The 20,210-nt window shown below is 37.4% G+C and overlaps 1 protein-coding gene across 3 annotated transcripts in view; it reads right to left on the minus strand.

Annotated features, from left to right (window-relative positions):
* Ryr2 (ryanodine receptor 2) overlaps positions 1 to 20,210 on the minus strand; it is a 574,535-nt gene that overhangs the window by 99,629 nt on the left and 454,696 nt on the right. For all 3 annotated transcript variants that reach the window (XM_026788350.1, XM_026788349.1, XM_026788348.1), the window contains 8 exons: positions 16,329 to 16,389; positions 14,565 to 14,803; positions 12,659 to 12,740; positions 10,031 to 10,161; positions 4,845 to 5,165; positions 2,912 to 3,152; positions 2,036 to 2,123; positions 39 to 131 (listed from right to left, as the gene is read on the minus strand). In XM_026788350.1, coding sequence (XP_026644151.1) covers positions 39 to 131; positions 2,036 to 2,123; positions 2,912 to 3,152; positions 4,845 to 5,165; positions 10,031 to 10,161; positions 12,659 to 12,740; positions 14,565 to 14,803; positions 16,329 to 16,389 — 1,256 coding nt within the window. The remainder of the gene's footprint in view (positions 1 to 38; positions 132 to 2,035; positions 2,124 to 2,911; positions 3,153 to 4,844; positions 5,166 to 10,030; positions 10,162 to 12,658; positions 12,741 to 14,564; positions 14,804 to 16,328; positions 16,390 to 20,210) is intronic.

The raw sequence follows: 20,210 nt of genomic DNA on the forward strand, positions 1-20,210 counted from the left end.
CATAAAGAAATATTGAAACAGATGGGAAGACTTGCTACCTTGGACATCTTGGACTTGGTATCAGTGATGAGGAAGGACATGTTGTTGATTTCATTTTGCACCACAAAGTTCTGTTCTTCTCTTTTGAAATTCTAAGAAGTTGCAAAGGAAAGTTCAGTTAAAACTACTTAGAGAAAAATGATATAATTAGAGTTATACAGAGGCCCAGAATTTCTTCAAGGGCAGTTGCTGATCTGAGACTGCTAGGTTAGTGACAATTTTAAGAACTATATGTGAGTATGGTTGACTTTGTCCATACAGAGTACATCCCTCAGCCCTCTTCTTATTAGGAGATAAATTCTCACTAAATTGCTCAGATTGGCTTTAAACTCACTCCGTGGCTAAATAGTCCATGATATTTTAAGCCTCCTTCCTTCACTTTCTTGGGAATTGGAATGATAGAACCATACAATCAAGCCCATCTTAAATAGGTATAGTTTTTGTTTATTTTATTTATTTGTTTATTTTTTTTTGTTTTTGTTTTGTTTTTGTTTTGTTTTTTTCAAGACAGAGTTTCTCTGTGTAACAGCCCTAGCTGTCGTGGAATTAGCTCTTGTAGACCAGCCTAGACTCGAACTCAGAGATCGGCCTGTCTCTGCCTCCAAAGTGCTGGTATTAAAGGTATGCAACACCACCCCCTGGCTTGAATAGGTATGTTTTAAAGACAGGACACTAAGTGTAGAAGGTTTAAGTCATAAAAATGACACATTACCAAATGACAGTATGAACACTCCATACTGAGTTTTGCTGGGGAGTGGTATATGCTGCCTCCTGGGATAAACACAGTCTTTCAAGGGCACATACAACTCTAAGACAACTTCCTATTCTGATAGTTATTCCATCTAATTCTAAAAATACTATAACATTATTTTATGTACTTTTTATTTAGAAACAGAATGGTAAAATCAATTGATCTTAAACATTTGGAGAAAATTTCAATACATAAATGTTTGATTCTAAGATATACCATTATTTCTATTATTCAAAGAACCATTAAATGAGTCTGCTTATTATAATGGAGTCCTCCTTCCAAAATATTCTTTAAGACAAAAATTCAAAGACATTTCATTTGGTGTTTAAATGATTGACGAGTAGAATACATATGTCAATTTCACAGCAGTTTTCAGCTTGCTAAAGCATCTAATCCTGGATTGCTCCTGTTTGTCCACTTGGCATTTAAAAATTGGGTTACCCATGGGAGAAAGGGAAAGGTAATAGACTGTCAATTCGTCTCTGCTTTTGGCAGGTGGAGATGGGTTGATTTATCTCAGAATATACATTTCTCCCAAAATATCCCAAATAAGTTAATGAGTTGTGCAAAATAAGAAACCATTCATCAGGCATGTTGGCACATGCCAAGGTCCCACAGAAGCAAGAGAATTACAAGTTTGAGGTCAGGCTAACTCCAAGGCCAGCTTAAGATACACAGTGAGGACCTGTCTCAAAATATCAAGAGTTGAGATCTATATCAGGGCAGATCCCTAGTCTAGCATAGCTAAGTACAAAATAAACAATCAAAATACTTTATTTTATTTATTTAGGAGCAGAAACACCTTAAGAGAATTTTTTAGTATGTCACAGATATCAGACATTAATCTGAATATACATACATGCATGTTTAAAAAGTCATTTTAAATCAGACATGTCCTAAAGGATCCAAGAATGTGGAGGTGAAGTGAGCACTTAATACCAGCCTGGGCTACATTAGGCACTGTCTAAAAGAGGGGGAATATAAGTGCTCACCTTAATATACAGCACTATCAAAATTTTATCTTTAAGAGATAAATTACTGAGTTTAAGAGAGGTTCTATTTCCCTGAAATCCTCAGAGTTACCTTCATCCTGTTCTAAGTTATAAAGTGAATTCTAGGAAACAAACTCAAGAAATGTCATTCAGATAATAACCTCAGAAACCAGACAACTGGTCTACCTTTGCAAAGTCCTTATCATACATACATCGAACAATAGATGCTGTTGGCCAGCATTCTCAGACTTACGTGGGATTTGGACCAGAAGATGAAGACTTCAGCCACCATTCGAAAGAGCTCCTCTGCTTCTGGGTTGGGCTCCTTCAGCCACTTTGCCCTGGAAGATATGATAAGCAGATTCTCAGTTAGAGTTAATGAAGAAAAACAAAACAACCTTCCCCAAATCCTTTCTATCAAAGCCTTTGGGGGTGGTGGGTCCCTGGCTAACCTAGAATTTGCTATATAAACCAGGTTGGACTTAAACTCAAAGAGATTTGCCTACTTCTATCTCTCCTGAGTGCTGGGATTAAAGATACGTGTTATCATGCCCAGTTTGCCGAAATGACGTTTGTGGACAAAATAATTCATAATAGTTAAGTGGTATCTTGTAATATTTAAAAATGTGTGTTTTAACTGTCCATCAACTTTTCAAGAGAAAGAAATTTTTTAAAAAAAATTAGTTTTATTTTGACAAATGGTTGCTTTATAAACCACATTCACACTTATGTATAGTATGTTTTATGTATATATACATACTATATTATATATATATATTATGTATACATATTAAACAATTTGTATACATAAAAACAATTTGTCTACATAAAGTGCATTTTCTTTCTGAATAACCTGCAGGCTTGTACATCTATAGCTCCAGTCTCTGCTGTAGAACAGAAGCAATATAACAGTAGATACATTACTTGCACACCTTTAACAAACAATACCCAGTAGTAAACTGAAGATGTCCAGTGAGAATTCATGTATGCATTAATATTTTGTTGTGTTATAACCACAAACAAGCTTTTGGTAGAGGAGTCGGTTAACTAAGAGGTCTATATGAACAGATGAGCCAAGAAGGTCATGAAGGACCTGGTAGGGGGAGTGAGTCATTTTTGCATATTGTACCTGTTATAGTCCACAAATCGGATCAAGAGTGGGTAGAAGGCATAGAGATCCCTGGCCAGCGTAGTGAACTCATCTAAAATTAGAAGCTCAGCCTCAGACATGTCCCCTCTGGCCTCGGCTTTTAGGTGGTCTTCCTCAGACACTACCATGGCAGCTTTTTTCTTTAGCTTCTCCATCAAGGGCAAGAAGTGAGTTTTCAAGAGCTGGGGTTTCACCTTGTTGATGATAGGCTGCGAAAACACTATTTAGAAACAGAAATTAACATTCTTCTCTGAAGAACACCCACTACATCAAGATGAGTTGTTGGTATGATAATGGGAGTGAGATCCCCAACCGCTTCTTTCTCAGAGCTTCCTTAGGACAGAGCATAGGTCTCTACCATTTTTCCAGCCACAAACACATAACTGATGTTTAAATATGATTATGGGATTCAATTAAGTGTGATTATTTTTACAATAGAGTGACAATTTAGAATAAAAGACTTGGAATCATACCTGAAATCAGTGTTATCACACAAAGTCCCCAAATGGAAATAAGTCTTCTACTCCTTTGATTTCTAAAAGCTAAACACTCTCTGCAATATCATCATGCAAGACCTGAGGTCCCAACATCCCTTCATGGAAGGGTTAGATTATATAGAACACTGCTGTTGTATTTAGCATTCGGTAATAGTTCTAGGCTTACACAGCAATTTTAAGATCAATTTTTACCTTAAAAGTTATATAATATGTATACATGTACACAAATATATATACATACACACATTGGGTAATATATATGTAAAAAAAGATTTAAAATCCACCTATTCAGATAATTAAAACCTTAGTATATTTCCTTCAGTTTCACCAACAGATAAATGCAGTAACTCATTATATATATATATATATATATATATATATTTCACTCTGTGTTCCTTTAAAATTTTTGCTTTTTTTCTCTATATAATATAATACAATGAGTATATCCCTAGACACAGAACAGTGCTGAACTCTGAATGCTTGGAGAAAAAGTAATAATTTGGTAAAAGGATATATGGAAACTATTTTACCCATGCTCCAGGTGTTGGGTATTTAGGCTGCTTCCAGAATTTTAATATTATATGTTCCGGAATACTGAAATGATAAACTGAACTGTATGTGTTATATTTTGTCTTCAGTTCCTTAGCCTGTTGTCATAGGAGAATAATATGAAGGTGGGTTGTTTCAAAATCCAGTTTTATTTTTGTCTCTGTCTACATAACCATTATTGATGTTACTGACCATTGTTTCTTTTGCTTATTAAATAGTCTTATATAGAAATAAATAATTCAGAAAATTGTTTAGAAGTGCTAACTATGTAATAAGTAGTTCTAATTGTCAATCATACAACCTAAAATCACCTAAGAAGAGGGTCTCAGTGAGGGATTGTCTACATTGGGTTGGCTGCTGGGTATGTCTGTGAGGGATTGTCTTAATTAAGTTAATTGATGTGGATTACTCAGCCCACTGTGGGTGATATCATTACTTAAAAAGGAGGTCTTGAACTATGTAAGAGTGGAGAAATTGAGCTGAGTAAACTCAAGCAAGCAAGCAAGCACGAAAGCATTTATTTCTTTTTGTACTTGATGGATTTGATATGACTAGCCCCTTTAAACTTCTGCCACTGTGATATCCTAAAAGTGATGTTAGTTTACAACTCCAGATAAAATAAACTCTTTCTTTGAAATGCTTTTTGTCAGGATATTTTATCATGGCAGCAAAAGTGAGACTAGGGCAGGTAGTGAATGTCTGATCATGTCTGTATCTCTTTAAAAAGACTAACGGGACTAAGCAATGATAGTTTTGAGCACAGAAGAAATCACTGGAGATTACTGTGGAAAGTTTCTAGCCTTCAATATTTCAAATCTTCTCTGGAAATGAAACAAATGGGAGGATGCGTTCTCCCCACTTCTCACCTGCTAAGCGTTTCATCCAGGCTCCTTCGTCAATCCCCAGGTTGTTGTAGATGATTTTGAGAATGTTGCCCAGCAGTGTGTTCATGTGTTCTGAGTTGAGAGCTGTACAGCACATCTCAGCTCTCTCTGGATGGTTCTCAGGACCGTGCTCCCACCATCGTGACATGTAGCTGCACAGCATGGGCAGTACAACCTCCATCATGTGTGGCATCTGAGTGTAGCGGATACCTGACTCTGCCAGCTCTATAATCTCAGCCATGAGCTTCTCCAGGGATGGTATATTTGGGCAGACATCCTCCACATTTGCTGGTAAACTGAGAGCTGGAGGAACACAGATAAAATTGGATTGTGCTCAATGCAAGGACAGGTACCATGTGACAGATTTGACTATCTCAAACAAACACATTTCAAGTTGGGCTTCAAAACTCAGCTAAACCTGGCTATCTTTCTCCTGACATCTCTTCTTTTTATCTTGGCCATCATTTCAAAATCATTTCCTAACCCTAGGATCCTACCTTGCTATCACCCTTTTAGACTGGTGGACAGCTGTTCTGCCTACTTCACAGCAAAAAAAAAGAATAGCCATTCTCTCCTCCTCCTGCTTCTCACAATAACCATTTTCAAGGCATTTCTATGTGACCTCATTCACCCTTATTCCCTCTATTTAGAGGAAGGAGGTTTGGGGAGACTTCTCTAGTTACCCCCTATCTGTCTGGATGACTTTCCCACCACAGGACCCTGCTCAGCCTTTTCCTCTCTGGCTCCTGGCCTGCCATATCTACAGATACACAAATGTCTTCAGAAGTTCTACTTGCCAGGCATCCTTATACAGGAACTAAACTCAGTTTTCCACTAGAGGGAAGTCATGACTTTGCGTCCATAACTCACTGGTTGCTAGGCAGCTTCTCCCTTTTTCTGGATGCCTCCTTCCTTACCATCACCATCTCCAGTCTCTGTGACTCTTATTCATTACACTACTGTCCTTATCCCACTCCTTTCTCCTTGCTGAATTGTCTGCTGGCTTCTGAGGATCCAATTTTAGCCCCTCTCGTTCTCCACTTACATATTTATCCAGACAACTACATCCACTACTACTGGCCTCTGTTTGCTATAGCCTAATTTTTCAAAGTTTTATTTATTCACCTTTTTTCCCTCTTTAATCCTGGATTTTTTTTCAGGGTCCATTGAAACACAATAGTTTAAAATTTTTTACTTCCTCTTCAACATACTTTCTCAAAGGTGTTATCCAACCAGTCATCCTAGCTAGATACAGTCACATCTGGGATGATTCTCCCTCCAGGAAACTCACGACACTCCACTGCCTATTGTTTCTAATGGGCGTTGTCAAGGCACATTGTTTCTCCAGTTCTCAACACAACTGAGCTGTGTGTTTATCTCCCTTACTGCTGTCAGAATGGATCGCTGCAATACACGAGCCCCTCTCTGTAGCTGGTAAATGAATCTTCTTTGCTATTGGCATCAGTTCCCACTCTTGGTCTCCTCCTCTGGCTTCCCAGCCTGGCTTCATTGTCTGCTCACCTCTCCTGGGAGCCATCTCCAGTCAATGTAAAATGCTTGGCATTTCCCCTAATGAACCAGAGTTTCTGTCTTCTCAATTTCAAGACTCATTCTGAATTATCTGTGTTAAGTCTTCGCAGGAGCTCTGGGAAAACATTGCTTTTGGGTGCCCAGTAGTCCTTATTCTGAATTCTATTACCCATATCTATCAGTTTCTCTCTCTCTCTCTCTCTCTCTCTCTCTCTCTCTCTCTCTCTCTCTCTCTCGCTCGCTCTCGCACTCTCCTATAAATTAGAACACCCCAAGGGAAAGAATCAAATCTTACTCATCTTTATGTCATATTTCCTCTTTGTCATAACCTCACAGAAAGATCCTGAAATGATTGGCTAATGAAATCATAAAATCATAAATTTAGTTTCCTGTGATATGCAAATGAGGAGATACAGAAATCTGAGCACGGACATATTCTGCTTGCACAGTTCCTTATCTATTATAGAGGTAATAAATCCACTTTTTTCCTGATTAACAGCCAAATACAAATGATTCACAAAGCCTAAATAAGATGACTTTATATTATTACACAGAAAAATCAACAATCTGAACTTAATCATTTTCACTACTTACAAATATATAGAATTTTTGTGAAAATATTACTATTGCACATTCAATACATTTGTCTTTACTTCATTTATTATATGAAGTACAATTGACAAAATATCCAAGCTAAATAATGATTCAGGTCAGTAAGTATTCCTTACATAGTAAGGTTCACACACACACAAAAATAACCAAAAGTGTAACTAGGTCATGGAAAATCAAGTTCACAGATAGTTGTTCCTGTTAGGGTTTAAGAACATTCTGCAATTATTAGAAAACAACCAAAATCCAAAGTCTTAGAAAAATTTTAAACAGAAACATTCCTACAGAGGGCATCTATAACACTTAACCCTTAAGAGCTGATCTTGACTATTCTAAGAGACAGACTAGAAGCCATCCTTTATACAGATGATAAACAGTTGGGAAAGAAAGCAAAGAAACATCACCCTTCATAATAATCACAGATAACATAAAATATCTTGGGGTAACTCTAGCCAAACACATGAAAGACCTGTATATCAAGAAATTTAAATCTTTAAAGAAAGAAACTGAAGAAAACACTAGAAAATGGAAAGACCTACCATGCTCTTAGGTAGATAGAAATAACATAATAAAATGTCAATCTTAATTTACAGATTCAATACAATACCCAGCAAAATTCTTCACAGACCTCAAAAGAACAACACTCAACTTCATATAGGAAAAAAAAATAGTATAGCCAAAACAATCCTATACAATAAAGAAATTTCTGGAGGTATCACTATCCCTGACTTCAAGGTCTACTATAGAGCTACAGTAATGAAAACAGCCCAGAATTGGTGTAAAAACAGACAGGAGACCAATGGAATCAAACTGAAGACCCAGATTATCAATCCACACACTTATGAACACCTGATTTTTGACAAAGAAGCTAAAAATAGAAAATGGAAAAAAAGAAAGCATATTCAACAAATGGTGCTGGCATAACTGGATATCAACATATAGAAGAATGAAAATAGATCCATATCTATCGCCATGCACAAAACTCAAATCCAAACAGATTAAAGTCCTCAACAAAAAACAATCATACTGAATCCTTATAGAAGACAAAGTGGGAAGTACACTTGAACTCATTGGCACAGGAGACCACTTCCTAAATATAACTCCAGTAGCACAGATACTGAGAGAAACATTTAATAAATGGTACCTCCTAAAACTGAGAAGCTTTTGTAAAGCAAAGGAAATGATCAACAAGACAAAAACGGCAGTCTACAAAATGAGAAAAGATCTTCACCAATCCCACATGTACAAAGTCTACAAGATCTCTAAAATATACAAAGAACTCAAGAAACTTGGCATCAAGTCTCTACTGTCTCTATTGGTTCTACTGCATGTACGGGCTTTCTGGGGCCCTATTCTCTTTGGATGCATACCTTGATCAATCTGCATGTAGAGGGGAGGGCCTTGGACTTTCCACAGGGCAGGGTGCCTTGCCCTCTCTTAAGATTGAAGGGAAGTGGGAGGGGAGTGGGAAGAGGGGAGGAAGTGGGAACTTGGATTGGGATTTCTTAAAGTAATAAAATAAAATAGTAATAATAAAATAAAATAGTAATAATAAAATAAAATAAAATAAACAAGATAGGGTAGAAGGGGAAGGGAGGAAGGGAGGGGAGCAGAGAAAAAATGTATAGCTCAGAAGAAAAGTAACTAGAATCTACTTACTTTTCATCCAGCTCAACTCACATTCCTGTTAATAATTCTAGATTCTCAAAGGCAAATCTCCGAAATCAACAGCAGGAGAGTAATTTTTTTTTTAAGTTGGAATCAAGAGCAAAAATAGGAGTGTCTATGCAACAAACAATCTGATTCTCCTGTGTGGGACACCACACATGGATTTTGCATCTATGACACACTGAATATACACACAAGCTTGTGGATCTTAGAGGACACATTGGCATGAACAGTGGATATGTGTATATATGTGTATACATACACATACATACATTCAAACACGCAAATACACACATACAAAATAAATGTTAAAAATTAAAAAGAACAATGAAGGGCATAAATCCATCAATGAAATAAATAACGATACCATGACCCTTCCTGGCTTACTGTAAGACAATTCAATAAGAATGCAGATAAACTTATTTCCCTCATATTTGCTGATTATTTTGTCTGCTTTGGTAGAGTATTCATTTGCGTGTGGCTCATTAACTTGAGAGAATTGAACAAATTTTCCTTCAGAAACACGAGAGGAAGTACACATTTTTAAAAACAAATGCTAAATTAAAACACTTGAGAACAAAGAGCCTCATAGCTCATAAACTGGAGGAGATAATTAAAAACTACTGTATTATAGGAAACCCTCTATATGCTATCTATGCTATCTATGCCTCTGCATGGTCAGCCATACAAAAGATCACAATTATGTGATGCTGAGCCCACATATGCATAGATTGCATCAAATTATCAACTACCTCATGTAGTGATATTTCATTTGTATTTTAATAAATAAAGTTTGCCTGAAGGTCAGTGCAAAGCAGCCACACTAGTCAGCCATACAGACCAGGCAGTGGTTGCACACACCTTTAATCCCAGCAGCCACACTTGTTAGTCACAGTAGTGGTGCATGTCTTTAATCCCAACAATAGAGAAGAATATAAGGCAGGAATAGACAGGAGCTCCCTCTCTTTTAGTCTGAAGATTTCAAAGAGGTAAAAGCCAGTGGCTGACTGCTTTGCTTTTCTGATCTTCATGTGGAGCCCCAATATCTGTCTCTGGGTTTTTATTATTCATACACAACCCCATCTATCAATCAAGGTGAGAAAACAGCCACACCCTGCCCCTTGCAGCTAATTACTCCTCCTCCAGAATCCAGGAAAGGAAGTGCCTCTGGTAACCTGGGCTCATGAGCAACCTCACTCAGGCACACTGATTCCCTACAAGAGCACTATCTGTACTGTCAGAAGTAAAAACTTCTGAACAAATGATCTCACTACCCCAAGAATAAAAAACACTGCAGAAAAAAATATACATTATCAAGATGCAGCTTCATTTTTCAAAAACCAAGCATAGTTCTGTGTTACCTGCTCTCTCCCGTGAAGACCTGGTGTTGTAGATGGAATAAACATTGTGTTTGTCCAGGTGGGTTTCCAAAAAGGCTATAGGGAAGGCAGCAGCAAAGGCAGCTAGGCATTCTCCGAGTGCAGATCGCTGCCTACAAGGGCAAAATGTTTACTGTTTCCAGCTGAATAACTGAGTAAGTTACATGACAATTGTTAGATTTAACCTACAAGAGGGATACCAATATTGCTACAAACTATATCTGAAATCCAGTTTTGTATATTACAAGGGGAAAAAAAAGAATTACATGTTTTGGTGACCAAATCTTGATCTACTGAATAAAAGCTCAATTGTCATTAACAATTACCTTAAAATCAGATTAACAAGACCAACAAGTCATCAAAATGAGAAGCTCTGCACCTTTACTCACAAGTCGGAACATTTTCTTCCCCCTCTGACTACCTTTTCCTTTCTTTTTTCTTTTGCTTTTTAAAATAACAAGGAAAGAATTTCTGATACTGACTAAGTGGATTCAGAAGAGTGAAAAGTTGAAGTAATAATACTGATTATGATTTATACAAATTTACTGACTTATTGTTTATAAAAAGAAGAAACTAAGAAATCAAACTATGTCTCACTGATTGTGGACAGAGTTTAAAGTCTGATAGCATCTCCTTCACTCTTCTCCCTTTTATTACTAATTGTCTTAATTTATGTCTTTGTCGAAATTTTCAGTTGTTCATCAAAGAAAGACTGATAGGAAATCTGTTTACGTATATTATAAACTCCCTAAAAGAAGTATATAAGTATTAGAGATGTGACTTAAATTAATGTAAAATATTACATTGTTTTACTTTTAAATACTTTTCAATTTTTGTTTTATTATGTGAATCTGTGTGTGGATATGTAGATGAAGTGGAGATGCCCTTGGAGGTACACTGGGTCTCTTGGAGCTGGTGTAACATGAGATTATGAGCCAACTAAAGTGGCCACTGGAAACAGATTTTGGCTCCTCTGCAATGTACACTGTTGAGATCTCTCTGGTCCCTATACAATATTCTTATTAGATAGTTTTAAATATCCCAGAAAATAAACATACCTAGTCACTTAATGATAGAGAAATTTAAAAAAAAAAATGTCATCAGGTGAGTTTGTGGCTGTGGATTTTTATTAGTTATGAGCTTTAAAAGTTAGGCACTAAATGATCTATTCTTAGGTATCTTGCTCTCTCTATTGTATGGTTACTTAAATGAAAAGCACAATCCTCCCCGATATTCATGAATTCACTTGCTTGTAGATTCTGGCTTCTCCCAGCAGATTCAGAACCTAAGATGGTGGAAAACTAGCTTTTTTCACAGTTTCATCCCTGCTTCTGACAATTTACTAATATTTAATATTCAAACAACAACATGAGAAGTTAAATCTGAATACTGGAAAACCTAGTGGAGAAAACTAGAATTGATATTCGAATTTTTGCCTGCTAAAAAAAAGTATGATGTAAGCTTTTGGCATTATAAAACTAAGGAGAAAGAACATTTATGAAGTAACTGACAAATATCATTAAACAAAAATCTAAAGTTCCCATGTATAAAAAACTATCTGCACATAATAGTCAAGGAAAGAAAATTCGTAGTTAAAAATTATGCATGCCAAAGTAAACACAAAAGAAACAACAAGGAAGAAAAAATTAAGAAAATGCCTTTGAGAATAAAATCTGGATTCTGCTAGTAAATCGACAGAGTTAAAACAAAGAGAAAACTGAGCATGTGGGCATCTGAGTATGAGTATAAACCAAACCAATTTTGTGAAAAGATAGTGATAATAACAAGATAACTGTTTCACATATGAATGCTTTTAGCTGTGAATTTCTAAATTCTGGAATTATTATTGGTTAGGAAAAAATAATCACAAATAGACAGAAGGTCAAATGCTGACTTCACATCTTCGTTTCCCTGTCAACAGCATTTGATAACGGTGACCCACTTCTGTCTGGAATGTGAGCAAATGAAGCTGGCTTTAGTGAGCTTCGAGCCTACTTTATATTTTTCTGTGCATGTATGTGGGTGGGGTAGGCATGTGGGAACACCTCTGGAGATCAGACGTCAACATTGACTCAGTTCCTGCATCATTCCCCATCCTAGTTTTTGAGTCAGGGCCTCTCACTGAACCTGAAGGCCACCAATTCATCTAGCCTGGGCTGTCAACCAAGCTCCAAGGATTCTCCTGTCTCTTCCCCTCTACCCCTGGGCTCAGGGATTACAAACTAAGAGCTGCCATGTTGGACGTTTTAGGCAAAAGCTGTGGGTCTAAATAGGTCTCCACTCCGGAAGCCCCTCAGTTTGCCTTTTTGATACCAAGTTACAAACAATGCTAGCAGCTGCCCCTCCTAAGATTTATAAGCTCTAAGTTTAAATTTATATAATATTAAATATGTTTATTTATATATTATGTAAATGTAAATTTATATAATATGTTTTTATATAAAAGACAAACTGCACTGAGGTTTACTAGAGTAATTCTTAAAGACTGTCAAATTCCTCTTGAGAAACTGGACAGATTAATCCGGATTGCATCAAAAGTAAGAAACAAGTATAAAACAAAGAGTTCCGCGGTGCAGTTGTCATCAGTATCAGACTGTCGTCAGCTCTTACCTTTCCACGTAGATGCTCTTGCTTGTTCCCAAGGCATACAAGCTGGTCAGAATTCTGTAACAAGACACCTGCACATCCTCCACTGAGAATAAAGAGAGTCTCCATTGAGAAGTAAACACTTACATAACAGGTGACCCTGAGAAAGTTTAAGCTGAACCCAGAAGTCCTCATTAGACTTTGGAAAATGAAAAATAAGAAGACATTCACAAAATAAAACACAAAAGTTTCTTTTCAAAATTCTTCCCTGCATACAGGGAGCTGAGACCACTTTGTGTGTGGTGATTATCTAGAGCAGGGGTTCTCAACCTGCCTAGTGCTGTTGCCCTTAAATATAGTTCCTCACGTTGTGGGGACCCACTCATAAAATTATTTTCATTGCTACTTTACAACTATAACTTTGCTGCTGTTATGAATCATAATGTAAATATCTGATATGCAGTATATATGCTATGCAACCCCTATAAAAGGGTCATTCATTCCAAAAGGGGTCACGAACCACAGCTTGAGAACACTGATCTAGAACATCCTCAGAAATATTTTTAATAGTCTTTCTCTGAATGTTAAGGGAAAGGACTTGCCCAAGAATAATGTAAAGCACAAGACTATCTGGAAAGGCAAGAAATATATGTCAATTTGAGTGTTGTTGTGGAGAGAGAAAAATATTCTATCTTCTATAAAGGTTTGCATGGAAAAGGACTTTAGTTCATATAATGTTAAATATAATAACTGTCTGTTACCATAAGTCACAGATGATATCCCCAATGATCTGACATTCATATATAAGTTTCTCTAGGAGACTTTAAAAATTATTTTTAGTTAGGAATATGCCTATCTGTCTGTCTGTGAATATGCATATGTTAGTGCAGGCGCCTGCACAGGCCAGAAGCCTGGATCCTCCTAAAGCTGGATTGACAGGCATCTGAAGTGAATTTTGGGAGCTAAACGCAGGTCCTCTGCAAGAAAAATATATACTCTTAATTACCCAAGCATCTTTGCATTCCCTTCCTACAGTATTTGATGTTAGAAAAAAAAATCAAACCGAGGATCCAGTGAATTTCTTTAGATCGTTGAATAAGCCATGCTCAAAAAGCAAAGAAATCTAAGAAATATGGCTTTCTAGCCATGCCAGTAGGATATACCATATACAGAAGGAAGAAAATATCTTTAACATCAGACCCTCTTCCATCTACACTCTAGGCCACACGCACTGTTCTACTGGTGAGAATTGAGGTTTTGTCAATGTTAGCAGAAGAGCCACTGGGCCCCGCAGCAGCTTCACATTGCACGATCCATCACCTCTGAAACCTACACTGTGTGAGTCTCTGTGTCAGCTCCCCCAAAGCTCCTGGCTCATCCCATGTTCAAAAGAGGAGCACTGCAAAGGTCAGGACAGCCCACATAACCTTGGGTATTCTGGGGTGATTTTTAAAAATAACTTAAGAGTTCTGGTTCTAAACCAGCTAATTAAATATCTCTCAAAAATCACACTAAAACCTATCAATGGAGTTATTTGTGCTTGTCACACAGTCCAGTGTTCTAGATGCTGCATTTGGCTCAGTATATTTCATATTATTTGGTGGTCCAGTCAGCAATCTGTGTTGGACTCAGAAATGATTTGAAAACATTTAATGTGGCATGGCTCTATGTTCCAAACCAATGGAAAATAAACATTGGAAAGATGTAATGGACTCGTGGAATTCAACAAAGCAGAACATACAACCCAAAACTGTGACTCTACTCCCAGGCCTTTGAGGCACAGACCTGTCCCTGTAAGAATGGTTTCTGTAATTCGAACACCCACCAATGCTGTTCTGTAATAATAAAAACATTTGCATGCAGAAGCACGTTGGGATGGCCCTAATGATGCTAGTTCAAAAGTCAGTTCTTAAGGACCAAATTTACATACATATCAGATCTTCTCCAAACTGATGCTGGCCGATGTGTTCAAACAGGGACGAGAGCATGGGCAACAGTGCTACCGTGGTGTAGTTGATGATCTGAGTCACCCCTCTGGGCTGGCTCCGGGTGTGGGTAAACTGGCCCTGCTTTAGGTTTTCCATTGTCTTTTCCAAATCCTCTGCTGCGTTGTCCAGAAAGGCCCTGAGAGCACTTTTCACACTGTCCAGGCCCGTCTTCATCACAGTCCTGGGAAGTCAAGGAAGAGATTGGACTTTCTGACAGCAAGAAATCAAAGGAGAAAATCTGACCCATTATGCTACCTATCTACTATAGCACCTACCTAGAATATATTTAACTTTCAAAAACTGATTAGCATGCATTAATTACATATAATTGTTTTATGACATTTTCACATATGAACATAATTTATTTTGATTCTATTCACCTCCAATTGCCCTCTCTTCTGCCGCTCCCTCTTTCCAAAGAGTTCTACTTCCATGTCTTTGTGTGTGTTTGCTTACAAGAGTACATGCATATGATTATGGTGATATGCATATGATATGGTGAACCAATGCGTCTCTAAAGAGTTACTTACTGGAGCATAGGAAAGGGATTATTTACAAGTGCATGGGCAACTTAGCATTGGCTACACCAATAAAAATAATGTCTCTCCTGCCTCTAGAAATCATTAGCTTCCTATAAGTGCTAAGGGAAAAGAGGGTCATAATATCTCTCTCCTCCCTTAGCAACTATTAACTTCAGTTTTTATAAAATAAGTCTTCTATATATCTGAAATTATAAGAATGCTGCTTTGGCCAATCATTTTTTCACAAATGACCTCACTGTTGACATTAGTAAGGGCCTGGAATGCAATAATAATTTATGATTTCTGGCAGTGGTCTGGGATTTCATAGCCAACACAACAGCAAGTTTCTAGCCAGTTGGCTAAGCTCATCTCCAACAACACAAGGACACCTTCTGGGCAATAGGCATGAACAAAACAATGATGGTAGTTGAAAAATGATGCCCAGTGCTAAAACATTCTACACTTCCAAGTGCAGCAGAGCAACCGCTTCTAAAGAAGCCAGTGAAGACTTGGCTTTCTGCAGTAGCAACACCCCACTTCCATTGCTCCTGGAAGGGAATGGATGTGTACACTCTAACTCCCTCATTTATGACAGAGACATAAAAGCTTAAACATAAGGATGTAGTCAAGGAATGTCACAGAATACTCCCTATAAGAGACATGAAGGAACTAGATTTGTATTTAAGAGCTAAATTGATTGTAAATTGATTGTTCTATCATGCTGAAGAAATGATGTACTTGGACAAAATTCCTGGTTTGTCAAGCAGAATAGCAAGCACACTGACATGGGGTTCAGTTGGTCTACATACATCCTAGCCCATCTTAGACGTCACTTTACACAATGCAGATACACCTCTCTTGCTCTGAACAAAAGCAAACATTGTTATAAATGTCAAGCTGAGCCACCACATCCAGGAACTGAAAAGGCCCCACAAGTTGTCTGGCTGGCATTGCTATTCTCATTGATAACTCAGTTACAAAATCAGCTGCTACAGAAATGATTTGAAGATTAAATACCCTTACGATTGTAAAAACAAAGGACCACTGTATCAATAATTTATAAAGTTTCTTTTCACTTGTGCCAAGTGAAAGGACTTGTATCAAGTATTCATGAAACAACCAAAATAAAATCAAGACATGTCATAATGACATCAATTCATTTAGATAAAAAATGTGCCTATTTACCTTGCATCCAAAGTCTGCCCCAGAATATGAAGACAGTTCACAATTGAGGTAGCATCATTCCCTGAAGGGGAAACAAAACACTGTATAAATCACCTTCAGACTTTCTTAACTTTCTCCTGTCCTATTAACTCGTGTGTTGTAAACATTGGTTAATTCACACAATTCAATCATAACTTAATGAAAAAGACTTTGGAAGACTCAAGTTTGAAATCATGCAGTTTCCCTGCTTCAAAGTGGTTATGCAAATGTAAGTAGACAAGCGGTGGAGCATGTCATACCACACAGCAGACATGCTCCAGAAGCATTCGGAAGCATCGCATGAAACTAAAGGAATTTTTGCTGAATTCCTCAGATACATTGCTCTCCCCACATTAACGCACTGTAATACATACAGTACACAAACGTTTAAAGTCAGCACATATCCTATCAGAGATGAGATGAGCTACATCTCTTCACATCTTTGTTCTATTTTAATTACTTCATGAGTCTCTGCTTCCTTATTTCATTTGTTCGTTTGTTTGTTTTTTGAGACAGGGTTTCTCTGTAGCTTTGGAGCCTGTCCTGGAACAAGCTATTGTAGACCAGGCTAGCCTCAAACTCACAGAGATCCTCCTGCCTCTGCCTCCCGAGTGCTGGGATTAAAGGCATGCACCACCACCACCCAGCTATCTCTGCTTCCTTATTTCATTCAAAGGCCTTAGTGTGAATTAATATGCTTGAATTCTGATGTGGTAGGCTGGATTGATTTATCCAAACTTTGTTGGTCTTTGGCAAAAAGGAAAGCAACAAATAAATTCTTTTTAAAAATTAAAACCAGAGATTGAAGAAGCTAAATAGAACTCCTGTTTGTATTAAAGATTTATTTTGAATTCTGTGCATGTGTGTGGTTATGTGCACATGTGCATGCAGTGCCTAAGCAAGCCAGGAGGAAGCGGCAGACCCCCTTGAGCTGGAGCTACACGTGGTTGTGAACTGCCTGATCCGGGTGCTGAGACCTGAACTGAAGTCCTCTGCAAGAGAAGCACTTGCCCTTAACTACTGAGTCATCTCTCCAGAACATTAAACAGAATTCTTTTGCACTACTCAAAATGTAATTCTTGAAAACAATGAGATTTGGGCATCTTGACTGCCATTTTGTATATAAAATACAAAATTATGAGTGACATAATCAGTATGTGGTGTGTGTAGGGGGGTGTTTTTGTATGTATGCATGATGCTCAGTGATGGGTGTTTTAATAAATAAATAAACAAATAATATGATGATACCATTAACAAATAATTTGGCTAGCAAAATATGATCAAGTCATATTAGTCTTTGTTCTATATTTTCATCACACACACACACACACACACACACACATAGGACCCTTAGGGTAATGAGTCATGACTCAATGTAAGCTTTTGTAACACCTGAATGTTAACTTCTTTAAACAAAAACACATCTTAAAATAGCCCACTTACACATACAAAGAACTGGGTAATCATCCTGGAACAGGAGCAGGCCAATTTAGACACATCGTAACACAAAGACACTCTCAGTTCTAGACAGACACTATCCTCAGAGATGTTTGGGGCTTTAAAGGATTTTTTTTTCATTGTCTCTACCATGCCCAACAAATCAAGCACAACCTGAGCCTTCTAGGATAACATATACAGACTAATTTTTTGATACCTCCTCCTGGAGAATAGCAGTAAGTATTCAAATACACATTTTGTAGGCATTTTGAAGGGAGACATTAAAACTATAAATGTGAATCTAATCTTCTAATAGTCAGAAAGAGATGACAAGGAGATTTTCTCTGAATTATAGCGCTTAGCATTTACTTTGGAAACTTGTCCAAATATAAATTTAAGATTCATGCACTAGTGAAAAGTAAGTATCCTCATCTGCAAAACAGAAAAATTTCATAACAAGTAGCTTTTTTTTAAACATCTAGAATTTATGCTGTGTCCATATCCTCCCAGCTAACACTGTGGTAAAATGCAATGATACTGTATGTTCAGGCTCAGGGCCACTATGTGGTCAAGCTAAAAGAATTTTTGACAGTATGGCTTCATAAGCATTTCTGTCATAAGTTTGATACATTCTCCACTGGCTCCGGGAAGTATCTCAGGAGACTGAGTGTCTTATAAAGAAAAACTTACATTTTTTTTGCTTGATAATTTCCCCCAAAAAAGAAAAAACAAAATTAAAGGTTGCATTATTTGAATAAAAAAATTGTAATTTACAGCACTTACTATTTTAAATGTCTGTTACCTGTCTTCTCTATTAAGACCATGAGCTCTTTGAGAGCAGGATCTGATTGGTTCATTCATTCCTTTACTTGTCAGGTATTTTTAAAAGGTTATCATGTACTTAGCTTCCTGATTAGCCCCGTAAGGACAAACGGAAGCCAGAAGGGCAGGAATTTACTGCACTTAGTGAGAATTAAGAAGGCAAGTGTTAGAGGTGATGAGTCTGATCCCACAGAGTAATGATTGCACCAATGACCCTGAGTGAAAAGGGACATGACACACTGCAGAGGTAAGGAGTTTGCAGGAAATCTGAGGTAGCATACGTAATGAGCAAGGAAAAGCAATGTGGTGAGAATGGATGAGTGGCACCTGAGGAAGCCAGCTTGCATGCTCAGGTTATTCTACAGAAATAGAAGACACTGGGCATGCAGGAGTAAAATAGGAGGCTGGTGTCTGAGGAAGACATGGCTGTATGGAGCACAGAGTAGGAAGAGGGGATGCAGATAGAGTGGGTTCTTTGGTCCTGGAGAAACACAGGTAAAAGAACTCTGGTATAACAATAGAAAGAAAATTCTTCATTTCTCCATCTTCACACCCTAAGAGAATGTCTCACGCACAGCAGACACACGATGACCACATATTCAAAGATGCATTTGAAGTACTAGTTTTTTCTTTATGTGTGCAAATAATTCCCTTAACAGACCTTTGAGGCATAACCCTGTGACATCATCCCTGAGATTATTCTGCCTTCATATCCTGCTCCCTGTACCAATGACTGAAGAATTTAATGTCATGGGTAAGTTTGGGGATGCTCTTGCTGTCTTTAAGTTAGCAAACAGAATTCCTATATAGCAAAGTGGAGAGTGTTAATAAGAATGAAAACAGTATTTATTTAGCCAACATTGGGCTCTTAGAATGACAAATGAGATCCTCTGTCTTGTCAAACTGCATAAGTGTTGTTCCCATCCCAAATGAATTCTCAGAATGCATGTGCATTTGTACACCAACTTAGAGAGTCAAACAAAGCCTTCAGAGGTCAAGTGGGATAGCATGTATTTAAGCAGGAGGACATTTTCTTTCCCTCTCCATCACCTCACCTCACAAAATAGTCTGTTCTATTTGCCAGGATTATACAGTGAAAACATCCATTCTTGAAAAAGTATCTTTACCATTTTCCCACATAACACGAAATGTTTTAAGAGCCTCAGAATAACAGTTCCGAGCATGAGAGCTGTTGGGTTTGCCTCTCTGTTCTTTGGTTGTTTTGATGTATAGAAAATATTTTTAAAGGAAATCAAAGACAGATGCAAACATGGAGAGTGAACTTTTGGTAACCCTCATAGTTTAGATGTCTTAACAGTCTGTGACTACCGAAGAATTGTAGGTGAGATTAAATTTGGCTTAATATCCCCAGTACGTACCATATCAACTCACCACAGTGACCCCAACCACAAGAATGTGATCTGTTTATTGTTCTATCCTGGTCTCTAATGCCTAACTGTGGAAGGTTAATGTGTATCTTTTTGTATCTTCAGTTTTGGTAACCGTTATCAAACCAAAGTATTTCATATGGTTTAATAGTTTCTCAACTATTTCTTAAATAAAGTCATGAATTATTTTCAAGTATTATTATTTTTTTTTTTTTTT

Source organism: Microtus ochrogaster, unplaced genomic scaffold (genome assembly GCF_000317375.1).
Source record: "Microtus ochrogaster isolate Prairie Vole_2 unplaced genomic scaffold, MicOch1.0 UNK2, whole genome shotgun sequence".
Lineage (NCBI taxonomy): Eukaryota > Metazoa > Chordata > Mammalia > Rodentia > Cricetidae > Microtus > Microtus ochrogaster.